Here is a 26,409-nt window from a genome sequence, read left to right on the forward strand (position 1 = left end):
AGAGGACAGGGGACAGAGCACAGAGGACAGGGGACAAAGGACAGATGACAGAGCACAGAGGACAGGGGACAGAGCACAGATGACAGGGGACAGAGCACAGGGGACAGAGCACAGGGGACAGGGGACAAAGGACAGAGCACAGAGGAAAGAGCACAGAGGACAGGGGACAGAGCACAGAGGACAGGGGACAAAGGGCAGAGCACAGAGGACAGGGGACAAAGGACAGAGCACAGAGGACAGGGGACAGAGGACAGGGGACAGAGCACAGATGACAGGGGACAGTGCACAGAGGACAGGGGACAAAGGACAGAGCACAGAGGACAGAGCACAGAGGACAGGGGACAGAGCACAGAGGACAGGGGACAAAGGACAGAGCACAGAGGACAGGGGACAGATGACAGGGGACAGAGGACAGGGGACAGAGCACAGATGACAGGGGACAGTGCACAGAGGACAGGGGACAAAGGACAGAGCACAGATGACAGGGGACAGTGCACAGAGGACAGGGGACAAAGGACAGAGGACAGAGGACAGAGCACAGAGGAAAGAGCACAGAGGACAGGGGACAGAGCACAGAGGACAGGGGACAAAGGACAGAGCACAGAGGACAGGGGACAAAGGACAGAGGACAGGGGACAAAGGACAGGGGACAAAGGACAGAGCACAGAGGACAAAGGACAGAGCACAGAGGACAAAGGACAGAGCACAGAGGACAGGGGACAGAGCACAGGGGACAGAGCACAGAGGACGGAGGACAGGGGACAGAGCACAGAGGACAGGGGACGGGGGACAGGGGACAGAGCACAGGGGACAGAGCACAGAGGACGGAGGACAGGGGACAGAGCATAGGGGACAGAGCACAGAGGACGGAGGACAGGGGACAGAGCACAGAGGACAGGGGACAGAGGACAGATGACAGGGAACGGGGGACAGAGCACAGAGGACAGAGCACAGGGGACAGAGCACAGAGGACGGAGGACAGGGGACAGAGCACAGAGGACAGGGGACAGATGACAGTGGACGGGGACAGAGCACAGGGGACAGAGGACAGGGGACAGAGCACAGATGATAGGGGACAGAGGACAGGGGACAGAGCACAGAGCACAGAGGACAGAGCACAGATGACAGAGCACAGAGGACAGGGGACAGAGGACAGGGGACAGAGGACAGGGGACAGGGGACAGATGACAGAGCACAGAGGACAGAGGACAGAGGACAGGGGACTGGTTTACCAACATGCCACCTTTTTCTCCTCTTATGATTTTGCACGTTTGTATTTAATCATCAGAAAATAACGATAAGAAAACCATTAAAATACAAGTTTTCAAAAAAGGAAACAGTAACATAACGACTGTCCACGCCGTTTCTTTTTTTCCCCACCCTCGCCGTCACGTTTGGCGGCACTCTGACCCAAAGTGTGCTGACAGGAAGTGGAGTCCACACTGGCGGTAAAAAAATGCTCTAAAATCTTTATTGTTCCAGAGAATATTCACAAACGGGTTTGATTCTCAAACAGCTGAAATATCATTCGCTTCCTGCTGACCAATGGGTGAGCTCCGTCACCACGGCCAACAAACCTTTCCTCAACATTAGAAGAACAAACAGAAACCACAGAAGAAGAAATTATCATCTTTTTGACAGACATTTATAAAAAAAAAGGAGAACCTAAATATTTTGATGCTACAGAATGAAAATAATTTACAAGTGGTGGTTTAAACCACGCCCCCTGCTGAGACTCCACCCTCTGCAGAGACTCCGCCCCCAGACAGCACCATGACTTTTGACCTCCATCATGACCTCACAGAGCGAGACAGAGAGCTACAGCTACGTTCAATAAACTCAAAACTTTATTCGTTCCATATGAGGGTGAAAAGATGTCGACTCTGCCTCGCCATGCAGTCGCCATGGCAACCAACACACTTCAGCAGAGAGAACGAGGTCCAACGGGTCGATAATGTACAAATATCCTACAAGTCTTTTATGCTGTTAGTTTCCTGTGGGACAGGAAGCCGACAGAGCTCCACCTCCTCCTTGTTGACATGGTAACCAGCTGCAGGGTGGAGCTTAAGACAACGGGAACCTATCACAGTCTTCATCAGAGCGTCGGCTCCTCCTATTGGTCGGTTCTGAACTTCTTTGGTCCAACAGGTTTGCTGAAGATGAAGAAATTTAAAGTCGGTTTATAGAATTTACGGTTTATAAACAGTAACGATCTGAAGATATGAACTACATTTTTATATTTATGATTGTATCTGTGTTGGTTCTTACAAATCAGGAGACGCTCCAGGTCTCTTCACCGCGGCTTTCAGGTCTTTACTATTTTCTACAGAAAACACAGACACACATTTATTAATAAAAAACAATAAATAAAAACATCATTAATGGAGAAAAACGTAAACCAGTCAAATCCCACTGCTCTGAAAACACAAACCGTCTCACTGCTGCCAAACTCCATTCATCCATTTATTTTGATCAGTTTAACAGTTATTAAATATTTACTCCTTCTACAAGAATATTAATGATTTATTACGATTCATAAACAAACACCGACTCATTCAGAAACATTCAGCTTTAATTTAAACTGATTAACATGAAACAGGCAAATAAAAAGTGGAATTTAAATCTGAGAGGAGAACATGATGTCATCGAGTTGTTGTCAGAAATATTTCATCTGAACATGTTTCTTTCATCTCTGATGACACATCGTGGTCATTTTGATTTATTACAGTAAACATATCAGTAATTTATCCTCTAATAATATTAATAATCTTATTAACCTCTGCTGACCTGTTAGAGAAAAATTATGTTGACACAAATTAAAAACATGGAAAAGACTTCAAAGTCGTGGGCTCGCTTTAATCATTTCAGGGAACAAGATCCAGAGGTTGGTTCACACTGGATCAGCGTGTGACGGCAGCGTCACCAAACACGCTGCGGCGTCCACACAAGACGAGTTTCCCATCGTTCTACGTGGACATGAAGAAGACAAACGTCCGTTTTCTGAACACAATCAGTGATTTCTCCCTCGTTCAGGGAGCGAGGAGAGAAAAGAGGGGAGGAAAAACGACACTGTCCTGCACCGGACGTCTGTGAGACGACGAAGCTGTGGAGAGACGTGTCCTATAATGACTGTCCACAGATCAGCTTTAATGTGGATTTCATTTCCTGTCCACTGAAAAAAAAAGTCCAAACACGTGAAAACAGGTGGAGCGCACGGACGTACGTCTCCACCTGTTTCAACTAGTGATCAATCTGCCAATCATTTTCCCACTAATCGATCAGTTATTTGGTTCAAGATTTTTTTTCTTAAAAAGAGTTGGCAATTAATTGAATAATGATCAATGGTTCTCACCTTGGAGCCACCGGACCTGCGTGGCGGGCCCGTAGCCCTTCTGGTTGCGAGCAGCGATGCGGAAGATGATGGCAGGCTTGGTGGTGTAGTCGATGTGCGCGTTGGCGAGGCTGGAGGCCTGGACCAGGCAGGACGGGGTGGGGCCGCAGTAGACCCTCATGAAGGCCAGCTGGGCCGGAGCGGAACCGGACGAGGACGCCGTCTGACTGGACTGGATGGCGAGGTACACCGAGTACTCCGTGATCTTCCCCGACGTGACGGCCGGAGGCTCCCAGGTGAGCTGAGCTCCGTCCAGGTTCTACAGGGATGGAACCAAACGTGTTCTAGGTCAGTGCTGAACTACATTTCCCAGAAAACATGTTAGCATGTGACGCAGCAACCTGCTAACTGAGGCTCAGTGACATCATGAATATTTGAATTACTGTGTGATGTAACTCGAGCTGCAGCGATTAACTGATCAGTGAACTAACTGACAACTATTTTGATAATTAATTGTTTTGAATCTTTAAAAAAGTCTAAATTCTCTGATTTCAGCTTCTTAAATGTGAAAATTTCCTGGTTTCTTAATTCCTCTTTGACATTTGATGGACCAAACACACTAATTGATTAGCGGGACAGTAATTGCCAGATTGATCACTAGTTGAAAAATGGGTCCAAATGAGAAAATATGGGGAGTTCACGGACGGACGTCAGACGAAACCTGGTAAAGCGTCCTCTAAATTGCCCTTCTAGTGGACATAAACTGTCCTTCTTATGGACGTCCACTTTTTCAATTGACAAGACTGGAACAGGATCAATTTTTCACCATTTTATGATTTGCAAAAACTTTTCAACCCATAAAATGTTGATCAAGACGACGTCCTCAAATGTCTCGTTTTGTCCACAACTCAAAGATCATCAGTTTACTGTCAGAGAGGAAAGAAACCAGGAAATATTGAAGAAACTGATATTTTTCTTTTCACTTAAAAAATTACTCAAATCAATTCATTCTTTCATTATCAAAATAGTTGGTGATTAATTTCATAATTGATTAATCATTAATGATTGAAGCTCCTACATCACATCTCACATGTTCAGCTGTCCTGTAAATTAAAGGCATAAAAGACCCTAAATATTTTTTAAAAAAGAAAAAAAGATGGTCAAACCAGCATCAAAGTGTTTCTTTCAGAGACAATAAAAATACTTCTGTCTTTGATTTTGATTACTGAGAATTTTCAATTCAGTTTTGAAACTGTCAGCTGGTTCCATCAGGAAACACAGCTGTGTTACTGGTTTTAGTCACATGATCACTTTCTGCCATTTCAGTATAAAAACTATGAATCAGTTATCAGATCAGATCAAATCTAAACGTTCTGTCTGTAAAAATAAATAAATGAAAACAATCTGCCTTCTGTTTCTGTAAAAACCAACACAGGAAGTAGAATCATCAAACTGAACAGAGTGAAAAGTCATCATGTGGCTCCACCTGCTGGTTTCTGACTGTTATTACAACACAGTGTGACAGGGATGGTGGTTTCCATGGTAACACACCCTGTAACCACAGACTGAAAAAATCAGAGGACGTGAGTCTCACCTTGCTGATCTTGATGGCGCACGGCGCTCCGGGGAAACCAGGGAGACACGTTTTAAACGCTGACACGTCGGAGAACGCTCCGCGGCCGCAGATATTGATCCCCGCAACACGGAACTTATAGGCCGTCCCCGGCTGAAGCTCCACCTTCCTCATCTGACTGTAATCAGGCACCGCGCCCGAGTCGTCCTGCAGGGACAGACATCATCAATCAAAAGATCAATAATCTGATCAGTAACATGATCTATAACTGAAGTCATTCTGCAGGGACAGACATCATCAGTAATGTGATCAATATCCTGATCAATAGCCTAAGCCCCACCACATTAATAGTCCACAGCAGCTGCTTTTCACAGTAAAATCTTTCTGTAGCGGTTGAAGTCGGCGAAGTTTGTTTTGGTTGAAAACCATCTTCATTTACCCAGAATTCATAGGAAATTAGTCTTCAGACAGCTGAAAACCTTTGAGTCACCTGACTTGTCTCTGTGACCCCACCCACAGGTGGGAGGAGCTCGGGTCTTATTTTATCTTGAAAATCTACCTGAGAACATTTTAAAAACAGTTCTTACGTCGGCTACGTTGTCATCGTATGGGACGTAATAATGCGTCACCACCATGTTGGTCACTTTGACAATTCCAACGTCAAACCACTGACAGTCCTTCGCTGATGACCTCACCGGGACACCCTGCTTCTACGCGCACACACACACACACACACACACACACACACACACACAAGGTTAGCACACAAAGTTAGCATGTTTTTAGCATCATACTGCCCCCTGCTGTTGCTCTGCAGCACTGCACCTCTCACCCCTGTGGTTGCTGCGATCCCATTGGTCACCTCAGTGAGTGCGGGAGTTTGCATCTTAGCAGGGCTGGGTGTGAGGGGAGAGGTGGGGCCAAATGTACTGGCCAGTCGTGCCACCGCGCTGGTCACAGCTGATGATGTCAGCTCGTGTCCATTACTCTCTGCCGTTGGGTCATTCAGGCTGTCGGCCGGAGCAAGGCCCTCTGGGAAAAAACAGCAGGATTGAAAAAACAAAACACATCTTTATTAAACACAGCAGGACGATACAAGTCTGTGTCAACAATAAATATACAACATGAAGATCTAACCGAGCAATCTGGTTGGTCAACTAGGTTGTGTATGTGGATTTGATTCAGTTGGATCTTTATCGTTGGCTGAAAGTTAGCTGATCGTTAGCTGATCATTGGCTGATCGTTGGCTGATCACTGGCTGATCGTTGGCTGAAAGTTAGCTGATCGTTAGCTGATCATTGGCTGATCATTGGCTGATCACTGGCTGATCGTTGGCTGAAAGTTAGCTGCTGACTCTACAGGGACGAGAAATCATCTCTGTTCATCAAACTACTTCCTGTGAACCATTTCAGGTTTAAACCATTTCTGCTCAGAAATCAACATTCAGCAGTTTCTGACTCTTAGGACCAGGTTCATGTCCCTGATGTTTGTCAGCAGGTACCTGTGGGCTGCACGCCACTGTGCTGTGGTTCTACTTCTGGTTCTGCTGGTTCTGGTTGGTTGTGGACATCCTGCAGCTGCTGCTGCTGTTGGACCAGAGCTGCCAGCTCCTGCTGGGTCAGAACGATGGGAATGGACTGATCCACGGAGCCGTCTGCTGCTCACACACACACACACACACACACACACACACACACACACACACACACACACACACACACACACACACACACAGATGTGTTTTTATCCTGTTGACACACAACTGACTGAGTTCCTCCAACATGTTCAAACAAAGCAAAGAGCTTCGACTTTGAGCAACAACTTTCACCATTTTCTGACATTTATAGACCAAAGAACTGATCGATTAATGGAAAAAATGATTCACAGATGAATCAATAAAGAAAATATTTGTTACAGGGAAGACTTGAAGAAACAGGTTCAAACATGTGGAGCACACAGACGTATTGTTCCACATGGTTCTAACAGTCACACTACAAGACTCTCCGACTCTCCGACTCTCGGGTGGATTGGTGCTTCTTACCCATGTGACCTGCTGCCTGCAGCACCGCCTGGATTGTTGCCGCCTCTGTTGCCGAGGTAACACCCAGCTGGTCAGACGTCAGTCCTGTGACCATCAGGGTCGTCGCCCCAGAGACCACCTCACTTCCGTCCCCTTCTGATGACATCAGCTCTTGAGGAAGACCGCCATCTGAGGATGCCATCTGAGAGAGGAGGCAGCTGAGTGGTCAGCTGTGTGTGTGTGTTTTAGAGTGTGTGTGTGTGTGTGTGTGTGCGTGCGTGCGTGCGCACCTGTGTGGCGGCAGCGGCTTGGCTCTCCTCCACGTGAACTTGTAACACTGATGCTGCTGATGACATCATGTCCCCGGATTGTCCGTCTGTCTGCATGGGCTCCTCCCTGTCTGCTGTCATCACCATGGCAACAGCCTCAGCCTCTGAGGACTCCGCCCTGCCCTCTCCAACCAATGAGGAAATCTCCTGCTCACAGACAGACAGAGAGGATCATGGGATGTGACAGCAGATGATAATGAAGATGGGGTGTGTGTGTGTCACTTACAGGTATGGATGGTCCAGGTGTGGGTGTGGCCTGTGTAACTGTGGTAACAGCTCTGCTCTGACTGGCTGTGGTGGAGGAGGCGGGATCAGAGGAAGAGGAGGGGTCTGTGGAGTCTCCCTGGAGACCGTCTCCACCCTGCTGAGCTGGACATACAGAGGACAGGACAGGAAGTGAATTAAAAAAAAAAAAAAAAGATGTATTATCAAGGTAAAACAGGGCGTGTCCCCACTGTTAGTGAGTTGACTGCATCCTTTCAGATTTTAACATCTGAACCAAAACATCACAGAATCAGTTTATTAGACTGACAAACAAAAAACCCAAAATATCATGAGGAAACTGTCTGTGTTTGTTTAAACACTGACTCACAGTCAGCAGAGCCGGGCTAATATTAGCTAGCAGACAGCAGCTGGTTGGACTGTTTCAATCCATCTCTGTTTCAACATTTAAATTTACGGACAGACTGTTACCATGGAAACATGTCAGATTCTTCATATTTCTCGTAGCTGGTGATGGTAACCATAGTAACAGCATGAGGAGACACACTCTGCTGCAGTCAGCGCTCTGTTCACACACAACCATACGACTACAACATCTTTTCTTCCCGGAGAACATCTGTTCTCTCGTCTCCAGGACACCGTCAGTCTGGAGCTCCGATCCAGGTGTGTCAGCTTACCTGTAGCTGTGGTGGCAGTGTTGGTGGTTCCTGTCTCATGGGTCTCACAGGGCGGGTTGGAACACACCTGCAGACAGAAACACAGGCAGGTTTAACCCATCACTGATCACCAGAGTCCACCTGTCTGCACTCAGTCAGGCAGGTGTGGTCTCACCTGTCGGAGTCCTCCAGCTCCAGCTGTGGTTGCAGTGTTGGTGGTTCCTGTCTCATGGGTCTCACAGGGCGGGTTGGAACACACCTGCAGACAGAAACACTTTGGAGTTCAGTCTCCATGCACGTTTAATCAATCAGTAAGGCTGCTAATCATTTTTTTAAACCATTAATGCTGTGGTTTCTCTACAGCTTTGTGCAGTTACTGTAATTTTCTCCAAAATAAAACATTTGAGAGAAGATATTTGTCCTCATGTCAAAGGAAGCCGTTAATCTCACTGAAATGATCAGAACTCATTTTTGACAGAAATGAAGTTACTGTCTTTTTCTCCTGTAGGACAGTGTTGTGTCTCTGTTACACTTCAGATGATGGCGGCGGTTTGTTCTTCAGGTAAATCACATTCTGGTGCAGAAATGCAAACTGACGTATTTCAGTAATCAATGATGTTGACCAGTCCACCTGTCTGCAGTCAGTCAGGTGTCTCACCTGCCGGAGTCCTCCAGCTCCAGCTGTCGTCGCCGTGTTGGTGGTTCCTGTCTCGTGGGTCTCACAGGGCGGGTTGGAGCAGCTGTTCCCTCTGTTCAGACTGACAGGCTGCTGAGCTGAAGGCACCTGAGGAGGAGAGAGGAGCAGCAGCACCTGTTACCTGACAGAGGAGCTGTTGGCCTCCATGACAACAGAGTTCTTTTTTTTTTTTTTTTTTTTTTTTTAAAGCGGCTGACATGAACGTGTGACAATCGGCTCACCTGCGGCACTTGGCTCATGCTGGCGGAGGACACTGTGGCGGTGTTGGTAGTGCCGGTGTCGTGTGTCTCACAGGGTGGGTTGGAGCACAATCTGTCAGTACCGCCCAGAGCTGCCATGGCAACGGTAGCAGTACTGGTTGTTCCCGTGTCATGTGTCTCACAGGGTGGGTTCGAGCACACCAATGTCACTGCAGCATCATCACATCGACATCGTCAGGGACACCATCAAAACACCTGGTCTACATCAGTCTGCTGCACTAGTGGTACGTGTACCTGCAGTGTCTCCAGCCTCCCCCCCTGCTGTAGTACTTGTCGTAGTACTCGTAGTAGTTCCAGGGTCTTCTGAAGTAGGAGAGGCCATGATGGACACGGGCAGATCCTGGACCAGCGGCTGAGCCTCGGCGCCACTCGGAGTCGTGATGAGAGTCACCTGACGACAGAATACTGCAGTATTACTACAGTACAGTACAACAGACACTAAGTACAGAGACAGAATACTACAATATTACAACATAATTACTGCAGTACTACTTTAGCACAGACACAAAATAGCCTTCAGTCTTGTTACTTGTTTGGGTCCTGATGCTGCAGCGGTTGCCGTGGTAACCTGGCTGGCCAGAGTGGCAATGGTCGCCAAGGTGGTGATGGGCGTCGTCAGGGAGGCGCTGGCAGCAGCGACGCCTCCTCCTGCCACTGTGGTGGAGACAGTTCCTGTTACTGTCCCTAGACTGGACACACCTGCAGAGACACATCTCTCAGAGTCTGTCTGTCCAACCAGAGACACACTGATGGACACAGGGATTCTAAGGCTTTCACACATTAAAGAACAACAACCTCTGGATGTCCCCCTGGTTGCAGTATAGGTCATAAGCTCCGCCCCCTCCAGGTTAGCAGATGGGACATGGTTCAAACTAAAACATCAAATAAATGTTTCCATCATGTTTTAGGTCATTCTTATCACACTGATGTTTGTTCCAGTGTTCATTTTTCTCGTCAGTTTGGTTTTAATTCAGTGAGCCTGATGTGCAGCCACGCTGGATATAATCCGCCATACTTCTTCTTATTAGCTGTGACCCCTCGGTTCTTCTGTTCGTTTATTATTATTCCGCTGCATTTTTCATCATTGCCTAACTTCAGCATACTTCACCCAATTCAGGCGATTCCAAGTTCAACTTATTCAGCTTCATTAGGACATTATTGCTTTCATTCATACTTTCCGAAATATTCCACGTTAAAATTTCAATTCCTATTAAACCCCATTCAATGAAAATGCATCATAACTACTTCCACAAACTTCAACCGATTCAAACCATTCAAACTTAAAAACATTCAGCTGAATTAGGACAAGAGCGGAATGACTCTTCTCATTCCTACCTTTCCCAGATATTCCAGCTTTTTTCCAGACAGTTTTCCCGTTGACAACGAAATATGGAATCTTCAAAAATCACAAAATTTCACCTGTTTTGAAATGGTAACTACTGATTCATACTTTCAGCTAGAAATTCCATTCAAAATGGAAAATATTCAACATTTTTCTGACTTTTCACATATTATCAAATATTCAAATTCTCTGTCACTCTGCTCTGCCTGCCTGTCTGTCTCCGTCTGTGTCTTTCTGTGTCCAACTTGGACATTTTAGACTGCAGTCTTTTTTAACTGTTAATAAATTCAAAGTTTGAGCTGGTTAATGTTAAATTCATTCATTCATTCATTCATGAAATGCCCATCTTGCCTACACAGTGGATACATGTCCACTCACAGTTGCTGGGCAGAAATTGACAAGGCTGATTGTGATTGGCTTAATTGAATCTCCAGCTTTAATTCTAATATCCATGGCTGCCTACTGACATTTTTAATGTCAACCATATTGTTCTTCTGTCCCGCTCACTCATACAACTTCTCATACACACACTCACAAACATACACACAATTATAGAGCTATTTCTATTTGTGCTTACTTAGTGTCATTATGGTGGACAGCATACAGCGAGCATCAGGCACACTCAAAAGTTAGTGCGAAACTTTCCAGTTTATTATATGATGATATAAAAAGGAGGTTTCACAATATGATTGACAGCTGAGATCTGTTTGGGTGGGGCCTCGATACCACAGCTCCACCCCCAATCACTACTGCTAAGACTCTAGCTCCAAATGATGTCACCAGGACAAGATGGTAGGGCTCGTATCAAAGAGATTTTAGACTAATTTTTTCTGTGAAAAGAAGAGGAGACGTGACGGCCATCTTTGTTTACAGTCTGTGAACACAGAAAGGGTTTACCTGTGGTTCCCTTGACAACTAGTGTGGTGACAGTGGGTTTGGTGCCACTGGCTCCCGGTGATACCAGTCTGACTCCACTCATTGGGACAGTCCTGAGGATTGTACCAGGTGTCCCCGGAGCTCCTTTCAATACCACCTGAACACATGAAAAACTGTCAGTACCTGAGAATGGCTCAGTGTGTGTGTGTGTGTGTGTGTGTGTGTGTGCGCTTTACCTGTGTGAGGCCCTGCTGGCCAGCTGCAGTGATTTTGGGGACAGTGGTGATGATTTTACCGGCACTTCCTGGTGTCACCATTTTGGTGGTGAGGATGGTGATTGGACTGGTGGCACCTGTTGGGGGTGGAGCTTCACTCAGTCGGTCACTCAGGTTAAAATAGGCATCTAGGGGGTGTTCCATCAAGGGTGATAACTAAGTCTGCATGTCGGTGAAAAAGCCTGAATTAATTTGGACTTCCACTCGAGGCTTTAAACGCTCCACCGAGAAAATTCATCCTGGTCTAGTCGACACTAAGTGAAGCTGCACAGACTGAAGCAGACCAGAACAGCTGAGCATCACAGACGATCACGTCACAAAAAGAAGAAAAGATGAGCACTTTTCTGCTCAACTGCACAACAAACTCTGAAGTTCGAACTACATAAAGAATATAAAGGGTTCATCATGATAAAAGACTAGAGATGCACCGATGCCACTTTTTTCAGACCGAGTACAAGTACTTGCCGATACCGAGTACTGATACGAGTACTTAATAATGCCATTAAAGTTCTTACAATAACTTTTAAAACGTGTTATTTTCATTAGATGGTCACTTTCTAAATGTAACAAATCTTTGTTGCTGTTTCCTGCTACAAGTGTAACCATGGTTACTGTACACATTACAGTTTAGGTTATTTGTAGTAAGTTACTTTATTGATTTTGTTCCTTATTAAGCTGCAGTTTACTGTGATATATTTCAGTATAATAATTTCACAACATTATTATGGACTTGCAGAATTAAGTTTATTATTATAAATGGTGTTATATATGAGAATTATTTCATTATCATCTATGGCATTTAACTAGTATTTTAATTTAACATTTACATGTGTAGTATTGAAGTTTCTTCTTGTCTAAGAGATAATTAGTTCCTACCTGTCATTGTTTAGGGGGGACAGGTTTGAGTGTGGCACCATGTGTGCAACAGTTTTGTTGACCTGCTGTGAACCTCAGAAAGTGAAGTTGTGTCCTGAGCTGTCGGGACGTTTTGGTGAAGAATAAATACACAAAGAGAAGTTGTAGCAGGTTATTATGACGAAAGGGGGCAGCAGTGTTTCTTCTTCATCTTCAGATTAATTTACCGACACAACAACTAGTATCCACCCGTCAGGACTGATAGGACAGCGGCTGGCTGCGGTCTACAGCCGCACTCTGTGTGTTTATTTCAGTCTCTCGCTGATGATGACGGCGCATCCAAAAACAAAGAGGGTAAGCATCAGCAAACGTCTTGAACTCTGCATTGTGTTGGTTCTTTACATGTTTACTTGTATTGAGCAGCTACTTGTATCGGGTGTGGGTTATCAGAGTAGTTTTATGAGTACGAGTAATCATTTTTGAAAAGATATACAAGCCAATTTATTGTTTTATTTGTATTTGTAATAAATGTCTAATCTGCAGCAGCAACTGAGTCAGTATCTGTTCAATGATATTATCAACTACATAACCAGCTGCTCCTTAAAACACTTTCTTAAGAGAAGTGCAGAAGTGATGAGAGAACAAAGGACACTTGATGGAAACTGTGGGTTTTAGATTCTGTTTCTACCTGTCAGGAATTCTCTGACACACAGTTAAATTAAGCCTGACAGTTAACCTGCCACTGAGCAGGCCGCTTCAGTGGTATCAGTTACCACGGTTACTGAGCAGGCCGCTTCAGTGGTATCAGTTACCACGGTTACTGAGCAGGCCGCTTCAGTGATATCAGTTACCACGGTTACTGAGCAGGCCGCTTCAGTGGTATCAGTTACCACGGTTACTGAGCAGGCCGCTTCAGTGGTATCAGTTACCACGGTTACTGAGCAGGGATTCCTTTAAGTCATGCCCAGTCATGGAACGGATCTATTGCTTAAACTAGCCAGACTTATCAAAGGCAGCCAGGCGTTTTCTTTATCCACATTGATGGAAAACCCCTCTGGTATATTCAGGTGTGTGTTTGTTCTGTACCTGCCCCCCCCTGCAGCGCAGACACTGGGATGGTCTTGATGATGGTGGTTCCAGGTTTGGAGGTTGCCGGGGAGACGCCCAGGATGGTGGATTTGTTGGATCCGGCCTGCGCGGTGCTGAGGATGGTTGTCTGTTTACCATCTGCTGATGTCACCAACTTCAAGATGGTTCCTGCTGGGAGAGCGCCCTTCGCCTGGTACAGAGAGGGGTGGGGGGTTAATGTCTCTGCTGTCAGGTGTTAAAAAGGGGTGGGGCCAGGGCATGGATCTCAGTAACTGTACCTGGAGGATCTGGGTGACTGGGCTGCTCCCAGCCTGACCAGTAACTGCTCCACTCTGAACTGGTTTGGTCTGAACCACTGACACCACCTTTCCCAGGTTACCAAGGTTACCAATCTGAAACAGTGATGTCACGAGGTTAGATTGTTTACACCGAATAATAAATTCCTCATCAACAGGTGACATCACTCACCAGAGCTCCGCCTCCTCCCATACTCAGAGGACTATTGACGAGAGTGATGGTCTTTGTCACTCCGCCCACCACCGTGGTGACCACTTGAGCCTGTTGGGAGACTGTCACCGTGCCAGACTTATGGACCGTGATGATTGGTCGGCTAGGGGTCCCAGGGGTGGAGACTACAGAGCCGCCGCCCATCTGAGCAGCAACAGCAGTCTTCAGCATACGAGTGGCCGAGTTCCCCACCTGAGACGACCAGAGTGAAGACGTGCTTACAATGGAACATCTTTATACGACTGTTAAACTCGTCTAAATATAGAATTTTACATGTAAACACACGTTAACATGTTTATACAGCAAGACATTTACATGTTAACACAGTTATACTGTAACATGTTTACACTCGAACAAGCTTACATGTTAAGTTTACACTGCTGTAACACATTTACACAACTGTAAAACGCTTACACTGTTTTCCTCCCACCCTATTAATGTGTTACTATATAAACAAGGATGGATACTCTTAAGGTGCTGACTGAGTAAAATGTACATTTTCATCACTTTAACGTGACAAATTCAATTATATAATCATGTTATTTCACTCAGAGTTACTGTGTCATTTCAGCCAAACTGAATTTTGTACTAATTTTCACCTGCCACAAGATGGCAGTAGCTACACCTGAAATATGGAAACTGTGCAAGTCAGTGAACTGTGTACTGTGTGTACTGACAGTAGTACCACAGGTGTGTAGTATGTGTGTACTGTGTGTAGTGTGTGTACCATTGTAACTGGAGCGGCCACTTTGACGGGCAGACTCGTGGATCCTGGACTTACAGCGACCGTCTTTACAATCGTTGCTCCTGCAGGAACGTTCAGCACCGTCGCTGTAGACGGAGGGATCTTCTGAGTCGCAGCCGCCGCCGCCGCCAATGCTGCCATACCGCTCATCTGAGGACTGCTTCCTATTGGCTGAGAGCAGACAGGAAGCAGGGGGACTGTTTGGTTATCACATGACTTATTAAGTGCAGCAGTACTGTAGCAGTAAAGTGCAACTGGAGACAGCAGTTGTCATGGAGACAGATCAGTTATTTCCATGACACCTGAGCAAACTTCAGCTGTTGATGAAGACCTTAAATGTGGTCCAGAAAGCTCCAGAATGAAGCCGGTGGAGAATCATAAAGATCTGCTTACCGTCCCCTGAGTGGCCTGAGGCGGTACCACCATACGAACACCTGCAGGAAGTGTTGTCACGGCAACAGGGGGTTTGGGCGCAGCCTGTCTCACTGTGACGATGGAAGCTCCGCCTGCTGCACCTGGAGCTGCTGCCACCTTCAGGACAGCTGTAGAAATACAGTAAACAGGTGAGGATCATTCAGATCTAGCTGCTCCAACCCCTGCAGATCTACCTGTACAGGTGTGTGTGCTCACCAGGTGCTTTGGCAGCCGCAGCCAATGGGGTCGCTGGTATGGATGCAGTCGAGGAAGGGACCAGTGTGATGCCACACAGCGGGACAGTTTGGTTAGCTGTTGTCATTCCAATGGGGGCTGGGCTCTTGGGGGAGCTGGCTCCAGGTGTGGCGGTGGGGATGGGGTTGGGGGCGGGGCTAGAGGCAGATGAGGTGGCTCCAGGTGTGGCTGGAATGTCGTACTTCTGCAGCTGCAGCAGGTAAGTGTCAGCAGTCTGTGATGGCCCCCAGCTCACCTCCAGAGAGGACGTGTTGGCCCGGACCAGCTGCACACGAGAGGGAGCGGCGGGACGCTCTGAGGACACACAGGTGAGACAGACAGGTAACTTTACTCAGACATGAGAAAGATTAAGACCTAAGAAGCAAAAACATCATCCTGTTTCTGTCAGATGTAACGCCTCCATGTGTCAGTCCTCACCTGTCTCCAGGTGTCAGTCCTCACCTGTCTCCAGGTCTCAGTCCTCACCTGTCTCTAGGTCTCAGTCCTCACCTGTCTCCAGGTGTCAGTCCTCACCTCACCTGTCTCCAGGTGTCAGTCCTCACCTGTCTCCAGGCTTCAGTCCTCACCTGTCTCTAGGTCTCAGTCCTCACCTGTCTCCAGGTGTCAGTCCTCACCTCACCTGTCTCCAGGCGTCAGTCCTCGCCTGTCTCCAGGTCTCAGTCCTCACCTGTCTCTAGGTCTCAGTCCTCGCCTGTCTCCAGGTCTCGGTCCTCGCCTGTCTCCAGGTGTCAGTCCTCGCCTGTCTCCAGGCGTCAGTCCTCGCCTGTCTCCAGGTCTCAGTCCTCACCTGTCTCCAGGTGTCAGTCCTCGCCTGTCTCCAGGTGTCAGTCCTCGCCTGTCTCCAGGCGTCAGTCCTCGCCTGTCTCCAGGTCTCAGTCCTCACCTGTCTCCAGGCGTCAGTCCTCACCTCACCTGTCTCCAGGTGTCAGTCCTCACCTGTCTCCAGGTGTCAGTCCTCACCTGTCTCTAGGTCTCAGTCCTCACCTGTCTCCAGGTGTCAGTCCTCACTTCACCTGTCTCCAGGTGTCAGTCCTCACCTGTCTCCAGGCGTCAGTCCTCGCCTGTCTCCAGGCGTCAGTCCTCACCTGTCTCCAGGTGTCAGTCCTCACCTGTCTCCAGGTGTCAGTCCTCACCTGTCTCCAGGTACCAGAGGTCCTTGCAGCACACCTGGTTGTTCCAGGCCTTCCTGTATCCGTCTCTGCCGCTCCAGATGTAAAGTCTGGAGTTGATAGCGACACTGCAGTGACCTGCTCGAGCTCTGGGGACGTTCTCCTCCAGACTGTCCATTAGGACTGTCTCCCAGCACATTGTGTCTACACACAGGCAGACAGAGAGACAAGTGGTCAGACAGACAGGTGATCAGTAGAGGTGATGGCCAAGAACTGATATAAAGGTTAATGATTTAATGTATTGTGATTTTTCAAATCTAATTTTAGGAGTGTGTGTGTGTGCGTGTGTGTGTGTGTGTGTGTGTGTGTGTGTGCGTGTGTGTGTGTGTGTGTGTGCGTGTGTGTACCCAGGTTGAGGCAGGCCAGTGTGTTGGTGCACTTCCACTCCTTCTCATGAGTTGCCACTTTGACATCATCCATCACCAGAGGAACCCAACCACCAAACACATACATCCTGACACACAGACATGTGAGAGACAGACAGAGAGACAGACAGAGACAGACAGACAGACAGATTCCATATAAATGTCAGATTAACAGATGCATTAACAGCATGTATCTGTGTGTAGTCTCAGTGTGCAGTATTACTTGTTGTTGATGGTGGTGGCAGAGTGCAGGCTGCGGGGCAGGGGGGCGGTTCCACTGAGGGCTGGTTTAGTCCACGTCAAAGTGTCTGTGACATCATCAGAGAGGGACAGATGGTCATGTTTGTGTCATGAGATGCCTGAGGGGTGAACTATGAGGTGAGATTGTGTTGAGATTGTTGAGATGAATTAGCGAGCTATGTTGAATTTAAATCCAGGATGTTCAGTGTCATGAAGGCGGCTCTCTTTTAACCTGCTAGATCACCATGGTAACTGATGCTAAACTCATAACCTGGTCAGGAGCAGGTTATGTTCAGAGTTTCAGATTAAATCGTCTGTAAAAATCACTGTTCTTTAACTAATTATTGTTCTAACAAGGTTGTTTATGAGCGATATAACTTTAAAACTGAGGGAGGAGGTTAACAATGAAGAGTTGTTGAGCTGAATGTTCATAATATCACCGAACGAATCCATATAATGTAAAAATGAAACATAATGTAACAGCAGCATCACGTTGTCATGGTAACCTCTGTTTGGTGATGCAGAGTCATTTCCCCCGTTTGCTCCAGATCATATTAACTCTTTAAATTGACATGGTTTATAATCCACACAGTAAAATAATGATGAAGCAACTACAGACACTTTGAAGACTTTTTACTGTTTTCTGTTTTGTCTGTGATTTTGCAGCTCAGATCACTGATTAGAAAATTGATCATCATTGATCACAGACAATCTTAAATCAGTTCCACTCATTTTACGTTGGTTTGGTGAAAAACTTCAGTGATGTCCTCGTCTCTGTCATCAGAGGACAGAGTCAGACAGACTTCATCATGTTTAAATCTGCTGGATGGACTTTTATTGTTTAATGTTTTCATGTTAGAATAAACGGCAGCATTAAGACCACATTTAGTCCATCAGTCATTTTCTCACATCATTCTTCTTCTCCTGCTTTATTTGCAGCAATAATGTTGTTTTTTGCCATAATATATTTTGTGTATTTTCCACAGCTCATTATGATAACAACTTGATGATTTTGACTGAAGTGTTCGGCTCGTGATCGATTCACTTTGTGAAGAAGAAGAGTCAAATAACACAACAAACTTTTATGTGAGCACACATGGAGTCTGAAGAAGAAAGCCTGAATTAACAAAGTGAGTTGATAACCTCCGTCATGATGCCCCTGATCTCTGACTGAGGCATCTGTCTGAAATACTAACATGTTATTTAGTCCATTACATCAGTAGGTGACATCTTTTAGTTTTTAGAACCAAAGAAACAAACATGTTTTCATGATATATCATGATGTTTTCTAACATTCTTCTTTTTTCAAAAATTGCAATTTGGTTCAAGAGTCGAACTGCTGCGTCTCTGCGTCTAAAACTGTCCCACACAGCAGACAATCATGGCGAGGCTCTCTGCAGTTTGTTCTCCAGCTGAATCCCTGCTCTGATCAGGTGCAGCGGTTCACAGTGACCCGTCAACACAAGTCCACATATTTTCAGAACTGATGACATCAATCAAATTGCCCCCGCCCTAAGCATCCCACCTGTCTCTAACATGTCTCACCTCTCTCTGACACGTCCCACCTGTCTCTAACATGTCTCACCTCTCTCTGACACGTCCCACCTGTCTCTAACATGTCTCACCTCTCTCTGACACGTCCCACCTGTCTCTAACATGTCTCACCTCTCTCTGACACGTCCCACCTGTCTCTAACATGTCTCACCTCTCTCTGACACGTCCCACCTGTCTCTAACATGTCTCACCTCTCTCTGACACGTCCCACCTGTCTCTAACATGTCTCACCTATGTGGAGGACCCAAAGGTCTCCCAGCCTGCAGCCGCTCATCCCTCCGTAGATGATAAGCCTGTTCGCTCCACGGCTGCTCGCCACTACAGCCGTGTGACTCTCTCTGGGCGGCGGCGGCTGACCGGACGTCACAGGGATGTCCCAGCCGACCACGCTGGAGCCCGGTCGCAGCTCCAGACAGTACAGGTCGTTCAGGTACCTGACGAGGAGAGGTGGGGGTTAGGGTTTCCATGATAACCGCACATTACACTGGAAGCAGCAGGTCTGTGGTCCAGGTACCTGAGGACAGTCTTGTGTCTCCTACCTACCTGGGGATGTTGTTCTTAGGGTCTTCACTGTCATTGGCCAATCCTCCAAACAGGTAGCAGCAGCTGCCAATCAGAGAGAAGCTATGGCCGAGGCGGGGGCAGGGGGGCGGGCCATTCTTTGGCGCCTTCGCCTTCAGGCGTTTCCACTCCCACCGACTTGCCTGAAGGACACAAACGGGTTCTACCTCAGGACGCTGTCCAGCTGGATCAGGTCAACTGGGAGCACAGCTGCAACGATCAGTCAATTGATCGACTGGCTGACAACTATTAAATTAATCGCCAACCGGTTTCACAATTGATTAGTTTGAGTCATTTTTTAAATTTAAATAGTCAAAATTCTCTGATTTCAGCTTCTTAAATGTGAATATTTTCTGGTTTCTTTACTCGTCTCTGACAGTAAACTAAATATCTTTGAGTTGTGGACACAAGAAGATATTTGAGGGTGAAATTTTAGGCTTTATTGATCACATTTTTCACAACTTTCTGATATTTCATGGACCAACAACAAACCTCCCTCTGGATCAATAAATCTAAATGCAGAGATCAGAGATCGATGGTGAATTTTTTAAAGCAAATACAATAATGACAGTTTGGAGAAGGAAAAGTTGATTAATTGTCAGATATCTGTAAAATATCTTCAAATGATCACAAAACTATGAAATTTAAGGAACCAGAAGCTGTCGGATTAAAAGTGACACAAACTAAAAACGTGTAGTCTAGCAGTTCAACTTTAAAATTAAATAACTGATTAGTGATTTGAAATGATTCAATTATTAGTTATGTTTCCATTCATCAAATCACTGACAAATGTAATGTTCTAAATTAATGAATTTATAGTAGCATTTTTAACGGATTCATTTGTCAGTGACCTTTCCACCTGCTGGTTCAGGACTCTTCTGTCATCTAAAAATGTCCCTGAAGTGTCTGATAACCCCAAATACATCAGGTCTCAGTGTCCTGAGGCCCCACCCCCCACAGTGACATCACTGACCTGCAGCTCGTACAGGTCGTTGCTGTATTTGCCATACTCCACCATCCCTCCAAACACCAGTAGCCTCGTCCCGTCACACACAAAGCCGTAGGCGGCACAGCCGGGGGGGACGTCTCCTCGCACCGCGGGGACAAACCATTGGTTGGTGGCTGCAGTGGAATGTAAACATGATGTCAGAGTGTAAACATGTAGATCAGACAAACTAAATCAGCACCAACAGCAGATCTGTTCTTGTTCATATGTGTCACGTAAAGACGCCTGTCTGAGCTCCAGATATTAAACTTCAGTTCTGGGTCCAAAACCAAAACAAAGCAATGGAATGCCATTTTAATCAACATATAACAAAAACAAATAAATACAGCTACTAAATAAATAAATAAAATTAGAATAAATAAATAAATTAGGCAATGAGCTGTCAGATCAGATGGAATTATAAAAGTCCACTTAAATAAATAAAAGTGGAATTCTTAATTAAAAATACCCACAAATAATAAAAGTATTCTTTTGAAAATGATTCTTTTCATTATTTTGATCAAATCTATTGAACTATACTGACTGCATTCTGTATTTTTATATTTATTGCCTCATTTCATTTCAGGATTTATTTCACAACTTTACTTGTTTATCTAACATTGATTAAAGTGGATTTCCACATGAATCCTCCTCCTTCACATTATTTCATGTTCTTTTTCATGTTCCTCTGTTCTCCTATTGTTCTGATTGTTCCACCAGTTCTTCTGCAGCAGCAGGGGGCGTGTCACTGTGACGTTGGCAATGTTTTCAGTAAAAACGCGCCATTTTTCTCTGTTTCTCCCACAGTAGCTCTGTTAGCTCGAGCAGCTAATGCTGTTAGATTAAGGAGCAGCGGCTAACGTTAGCTTCAGCAAGCAGAAGCTAACCTAGCTCAGCAGGCTAACCCTCCAGTGGATTGAAAGTACCCAATCAGCCTCAGTCATATCCACACAATCACATCACAGCATTAATGTTGCACAGTTAGCTAATGCTAACGGTTCACTTCGAACTAGCATGAAAATAAGCTAACGTAGCACAGCTAACATTAGCATATCTTCATCAGACCGTTAACATGTTATAGAGCTACGTGTCTAAAGTCGGCAGGTACCCGTCTTCAGTTCCTACCTGTGTTGTAGACGTGTAGCTCGTCCACGATGCCCTCGTTCCCTCCTCCGAACACTACCATCAGCTCCTTGATGCTCACGGCTCGGTGTCCGTGTCGGGGCCTCGGCACCGGGCCGCTCCAGCCCAGGACGCGCTTCCAGCGGGGCTGCAGCACCGCGGGTTCGGCCGCCATGATTCTGCTGTCCGGTCCAGATGTCCTGCTCCTCCTCGGCGGGGAGACAAGTCCAAATTCAGTCACACGTTGTGTCAACAAAACTTTCTCAATCCTAAAACCACCGGCTCGGGGTTAACTTTAGCATTAGCCTGCTAACTAGCCGGCTACACTGACAGAAGCTGTGTCGCTAGCTAACGTTAGCCTTCTCTAACAGCATTACAGAGACGATAAGCTGTCAGCCATAGAGTCATTAACATGAAAGCCAGGATCAGACTGGTGTTAGCTGTTAGCCATTAGCCATTAGCCCGCAGACTGCAGCTCACAGTCCGCCATCTTAGCCCGGCCGGTGAACGCGGTGCAGAGTCGGTATTAAGCAGTTCACGCTAACAGACAGCAGCACAGACAGACGCGCGGGTCCAGCTGCGGGTGACTGCGGTGCACAGCTGCTCCATGCAGCAGTGTGAGGGGACACTGAGGAGCCACAGCTGCTGTTAAACCAGCAGAGCGGAGGGTCTGAGCGCCGGGATGGGAGCCGCCATCTTGCTACTATTAGCCACCAAACAAAACACACAGAGAGGCCAGGAGGCTACGTGGCTAACTGCTAACATACAGGCAGACAGCTGATCCGCCTCCACAGAGACCCATCACACACTGATTGATTATCAATATATATGTAATACTGAACTGTCTGTAAGTTCATCATCTGACACATTAAATCCACTAGATAGATTCAGTTTATCCTTAATCTAAAATTTTTATTTTACATCCAACAGAATTTATCAGACACGTTCATTCAGTGTGAGATTTATGTGGACTATCATTTAAAAAGGACACACTCAAATCAATTGATTTAATAACACTGATGATTTGTTAAAGCTCTATAGGAAACTCCATAATGTAAAATTGATCTTTCTGAAGCTGTTCATCAATCTTGTTTTCAGTTTAAACTCTCTGTGATTTAGGATATTTTTGTATTAATTTAATTTAGAAAAATATGTCTCAAATGTATTCAGTAATCATTAATTGCAGTCCTGTTTAACTGTTAAACTAATATGATTATTGATTATCTCATTCTCTACATAATGTTATACTGACATGATCAATAACATTGACACAGCAGTATCAGTTTGGTCCTGACAGGAGACTCACACCTGAACAGGTGATGCTCTCTCTCTCTGTCTCACTCACACACACACACACACACACACACACACACACACACACAACTGGTCAGTGTGAGGCTGCAGATCAACACACAGTCAGCTCGTTAAAATCAGTTTAATGGATCCAAGTATTGATTATACACTTAGGGACTCTGCTAGTTCTGCCTGTCGCTTCCTGCTAATGTTGGCTAACTAGCGTTAGCTCCCAGGGGCAGCTAGTTAGCGAGCACTGCTGCAGAGTGGCTAGGCTAATGCTAATCCACTTTAATCTGTTGTGTTCAGCCGGTGTTACTGATACAAAAAAACGTGTTATTGTTACGTCAAGTCGTTTCTGTATCCCCACATTAGCAAGTCACAACGGAGGATACTTGTGCTTTAATATCAAACAGCCAGTTAGCATTTAGGTTAGCAGTCGCTGCTGCCTCGCTAGCTTCGACTAGCGGCTAACTGCTGTTAGCAAAGCTTCAACTGAACTAATGTTACATGTTCTGTCTGACTCAGTCACACTTTAGAACTAATAATCAAACTCAGCAGTCTGGACAAATTGGACAAATAGACCTAATTTAATTTATTAAAAGAAAAAGAATCAGTTAATGCTAATGTGTCTATAGCATTGGTGAAGCTAACGCTCTCTTCCCTCAACAAACATGGCGGCGGTCCCGTTATGTGCTACAATAACCTGTGAAATACCGAGCAGCGTTTAATCTTTGACCCGATACTTACTGGATGTTAGCTGTAAGTTTACACTTAAAGTCAGTGAACTAGTGATAAACTAACAGGAACAGAATAAAGTTTAAAAACTAAACATGAACATCTTCTCATGCCGCTCAGGAAGACGCCATTTTCTCTTGAACTTCAGCGAGCAGCGGCAGAGAGCAGAGCAGAGCAGAGCGCCACCTGCAGGACGATCACAGCGAACACAACCTGGATCACATATTAACACTGATGAAAACAAAATAAAATGTCTGTTTTACTTCTGACAAGCCCCCGTTATCACAGACAGGTCAGTTAAACTTCAGTGTGTGGTGGTCGAAAACCACTTTAATGATAAAAACATTTGAACGTCTTCAGCAATGGTTATAAAATGATTTACTAGCGCTGACAAATGGTGCAGACGAAAACTCAAACAAACAAATAACAGATGGGTCTTTAGTCTTCAGATATAAATGTCAATAAAGTTACAAAATGGACTTTGTTCCAAATGATGAGCAGCTGTTTTTAGGTCAGAGGTCAAAGTTTGACCCGATGACCTAAAAAGAACGTGAGTGTGATGCTGGAGGAGGATAAACAGCAGCCACAACCTGGCAACCTAAAAGATGCCGTTAAAACTGGCTTGTATGTTGCTTTCAGGGGTTTTCTGGAGTAGAACAAGAAGAAATGTTTTCTGGGACAGTTTAGAACAAACTGGAGCTGGAAATTTCATCAAAATCACGATGTGGCTTTCTGCAATATTTGTTAAAGTCAAAATGTGTTTTTAAATGTTTGAATGACTGAGTGGTGAGACAGAGACGTCATGTCCTACACATCAGATTCTACAGACTTCAAAATTCATCTTCATTTGGTTCAGATTCCTGAAAAAAAAATCACCATAATCATTTTAAGTTCTTTATCAATCAAAACAAGAATAATGTAAAAAATTATCATATCATAAATCATATCACAATTGCAATATCAGTCAAAATATTTACAATTAGATATTTTTTCCAAATTGTTCAGCCCTACTACAAACAGAAGCACAGTTCAGTCTCCTCAGGGTTTCACTGAGCGGTCTACGGATTGTTGTGGTCTAAAATGTCTGATTTCATTGTAGGTTTTATAAGAAATTGTGATGCATGTTGGGAAGTTTTTGGCCATTTCTTGACGAATGAAGTTGCAGGAGGAAGTGAAAACTGTGAGATTTCTTTTGTATAATTCATTAAAACTTGAAGGCAGCTTGTTTCAGCGAGAATAAAACGTCCCTCTGCTCTCAGTGTTCCAAAACAGCAAAATGACTCGGAATTAGAAAAAGTAAATAATAAAAATCTGATGTATTTGTAGATGAAGGTCAACTGTAGGTTTTACACAAAGAAGCAGCATCTTTTTGGAGCTCAAAGTGTCTAAACAGAATCAAAATGATCAAATAAAAACACACAGAAATGATAAATGTTCATAACGATGACAAATGTTGTGTTCGTCTGTCTTCATGACAAAATAAAAAATATAAATGCAAAAACATAGTGACTAATAAAAGCATATATTGATTGGGTTCATTGAGATGTCCATGTGTGCTGTGATTGGTGGAACTCACAGGGAGCAACGATGATTGGTCAAATTTGTGGAAAAGTTGCAGAGTTTGGACAAAATTGCAAAGATGCACATAATTTATGGAGATTGATTGATTATGTGTGAACTATTCACACCACAACTTCCTGTAGGGACAGATTAATGATGTCATGAGACACGTCTATGACAGGCAACACGAGGGTCGTTCTGAAACGCTCGTGATCCTGTCAGAGTTCTGAACAACGTGAGTCGACCAGTGGGATCTATGGATTCTGACGTTCGTACGAGGATTAATTCAAAAAGTTCTAAGACAAATGACATAAATTCAAACTGAGTCTAATAGTGGAACAAAATGACCTTGAATCGTTCCACTGATGACTTATAAACAAATTTGACAAGTTACAGCGTTCTAACTTTGTTATTCAATGTTCCACGTTACATTTTACAGAACCAACTTTTCAACCGTCCAAAATGAGACAATCTGAAGTTCGAGCAAACATCAAATTTCTAACAAAACTTCAGTGGAAACCTACAGAATCATTGAAGCTTTGCAAAATGTTTATGGAGACTCTTCACCTTCTAGAACCGTGTTTCCAAAGTCGAAGGAACGTTTGAAAGGAACCAGATTTCAGTCCATACTTGCAGTGAAGAGGGAGGTCGTGACCTGGTTGACGAGACGAGCTCCAGGATTCTATCAAGAAGGAATTTCTGGGTGGAAACATCGCTGGCAGAAGTTTATTGAGTTGGTGGATCTTATGTTGAAAAATAATTTTGTATCTTTCATAAATAAAGTTTTTTTTTCAATTTGTCTCAGAACTTTTTGAATTACCCTCGTATACGCAACAACCAGACATGGTGCCAATAAAAGGTTCAATCAAACATCTGCAGGTCAATAATTCAGGAGACGATTCTCCTACTGACGAATGAATTTCAGTGACGTTGTCTGTAAAAGTGTCTGTAAGTCTGAACACAGCAGAAAAACAAAAATCTAAATATGAGACAGACTCTGATACATTCAAGTACATTTTATATTTCAGTATTTTCCAACAAAGATTTACAAAAAATGAAATGTTTGATCAGTAAACAAGTGAATAAATAGTCAGATGTGACGTGTGTGTGTGTGTGTGTGTGTGTGTGTGTGATATACACACAGTGGGTGCAGGTGTGATGAGGCTGTCGTACCTGTGTGCTTGGATCAGATTCTGGATCAGCTTCAGGAAGCTCGACTCCACTAAGAACACGAGCTCTCCTGAAAGCCTCCTTTCAAATATTCACCTGAAATATCTGAACTTATATGTATTTTCTGTATGTTTGGGTTGCTGGGATAAATAATAACAGTATAATATATCAGTGTTGTGTGTTTATTGTCTTATCATATTCCGATG

At 45.0% G+C, this 26,409-nt stretch overlaps 1 protein-coding gene across 1 annotated transcript; it reads right to left on the bottom strand.

Moving 5' to 3' along the window:
- Positions 1-1,443: 1,443 nt before the first annotated feature.
- hcfc1b (host cell factor C1b) lies at positions 1,444-22,171 on the bottom strand. Its single transcript, XM_084720107.1, has 31 exons — positions 21,446-22,171; positions 20,309-20,457; positions 19,318-19,478; positions 19,006-19,208; positions 17,204-17,288; positions 16,963-17,069; positions 16,580-16,759; positions 15,408-15,740; positions 15,171-15,319; positions 14,760-14,948; positions 13,994-14,224; positions 13,804-13,917; positions 13,523-13,715; positions 11,543-11,658; positions 11,328-11,463; positions 9,618-9,787; positions 9,323-9,479; positions 9,050-9,237; positions 8,790-8,915; positions 8,307-8,390; positions 8,153-8,219; positions 7,480-7,622; positions 7,215-7,400; positions 6,946-7,126; positions 6,406-6,561; positions 5,737-5,936; positions 5,492-5,614; positions 4,926-5,111; positions 3,353-3,650; positions 2,269-2,323; positions 1,444-2,153 (listed from the first exon to the last, which is right to left on the bottom strand). The coding sequence occupies exons 1-31, from the start codon at positions 21,615-21,617 to the stop codon at positions 2,114-2,116; spliced, it is 4,878 nt and encodes a 1,625-aa protein (XP_084576233.1). The 5' UTR covers positions 21,618-22,171; the 3' UTR covers positions 1,444-2,113.
- Between the last annotated feature and the right edge of the window lie 4,238 nt (positions 22,172-26,409).

The sequence above is a fragment of the Lutjanus erythropterus genome, chromosome 6 (assembly GCF_056507025.1).
Source record: "Lutjanus erythropterus isolate fLutEry1 chromosome 6, fLutEry1.hap2, whole genome shotgun sequence".
Lineage (NCBI taxonomy): Eukaryota > Metazoa > Chordata > Actinopteri > Lutjaniformes > Lutjanidae > Lutjanus > Lutjanus erythropterus.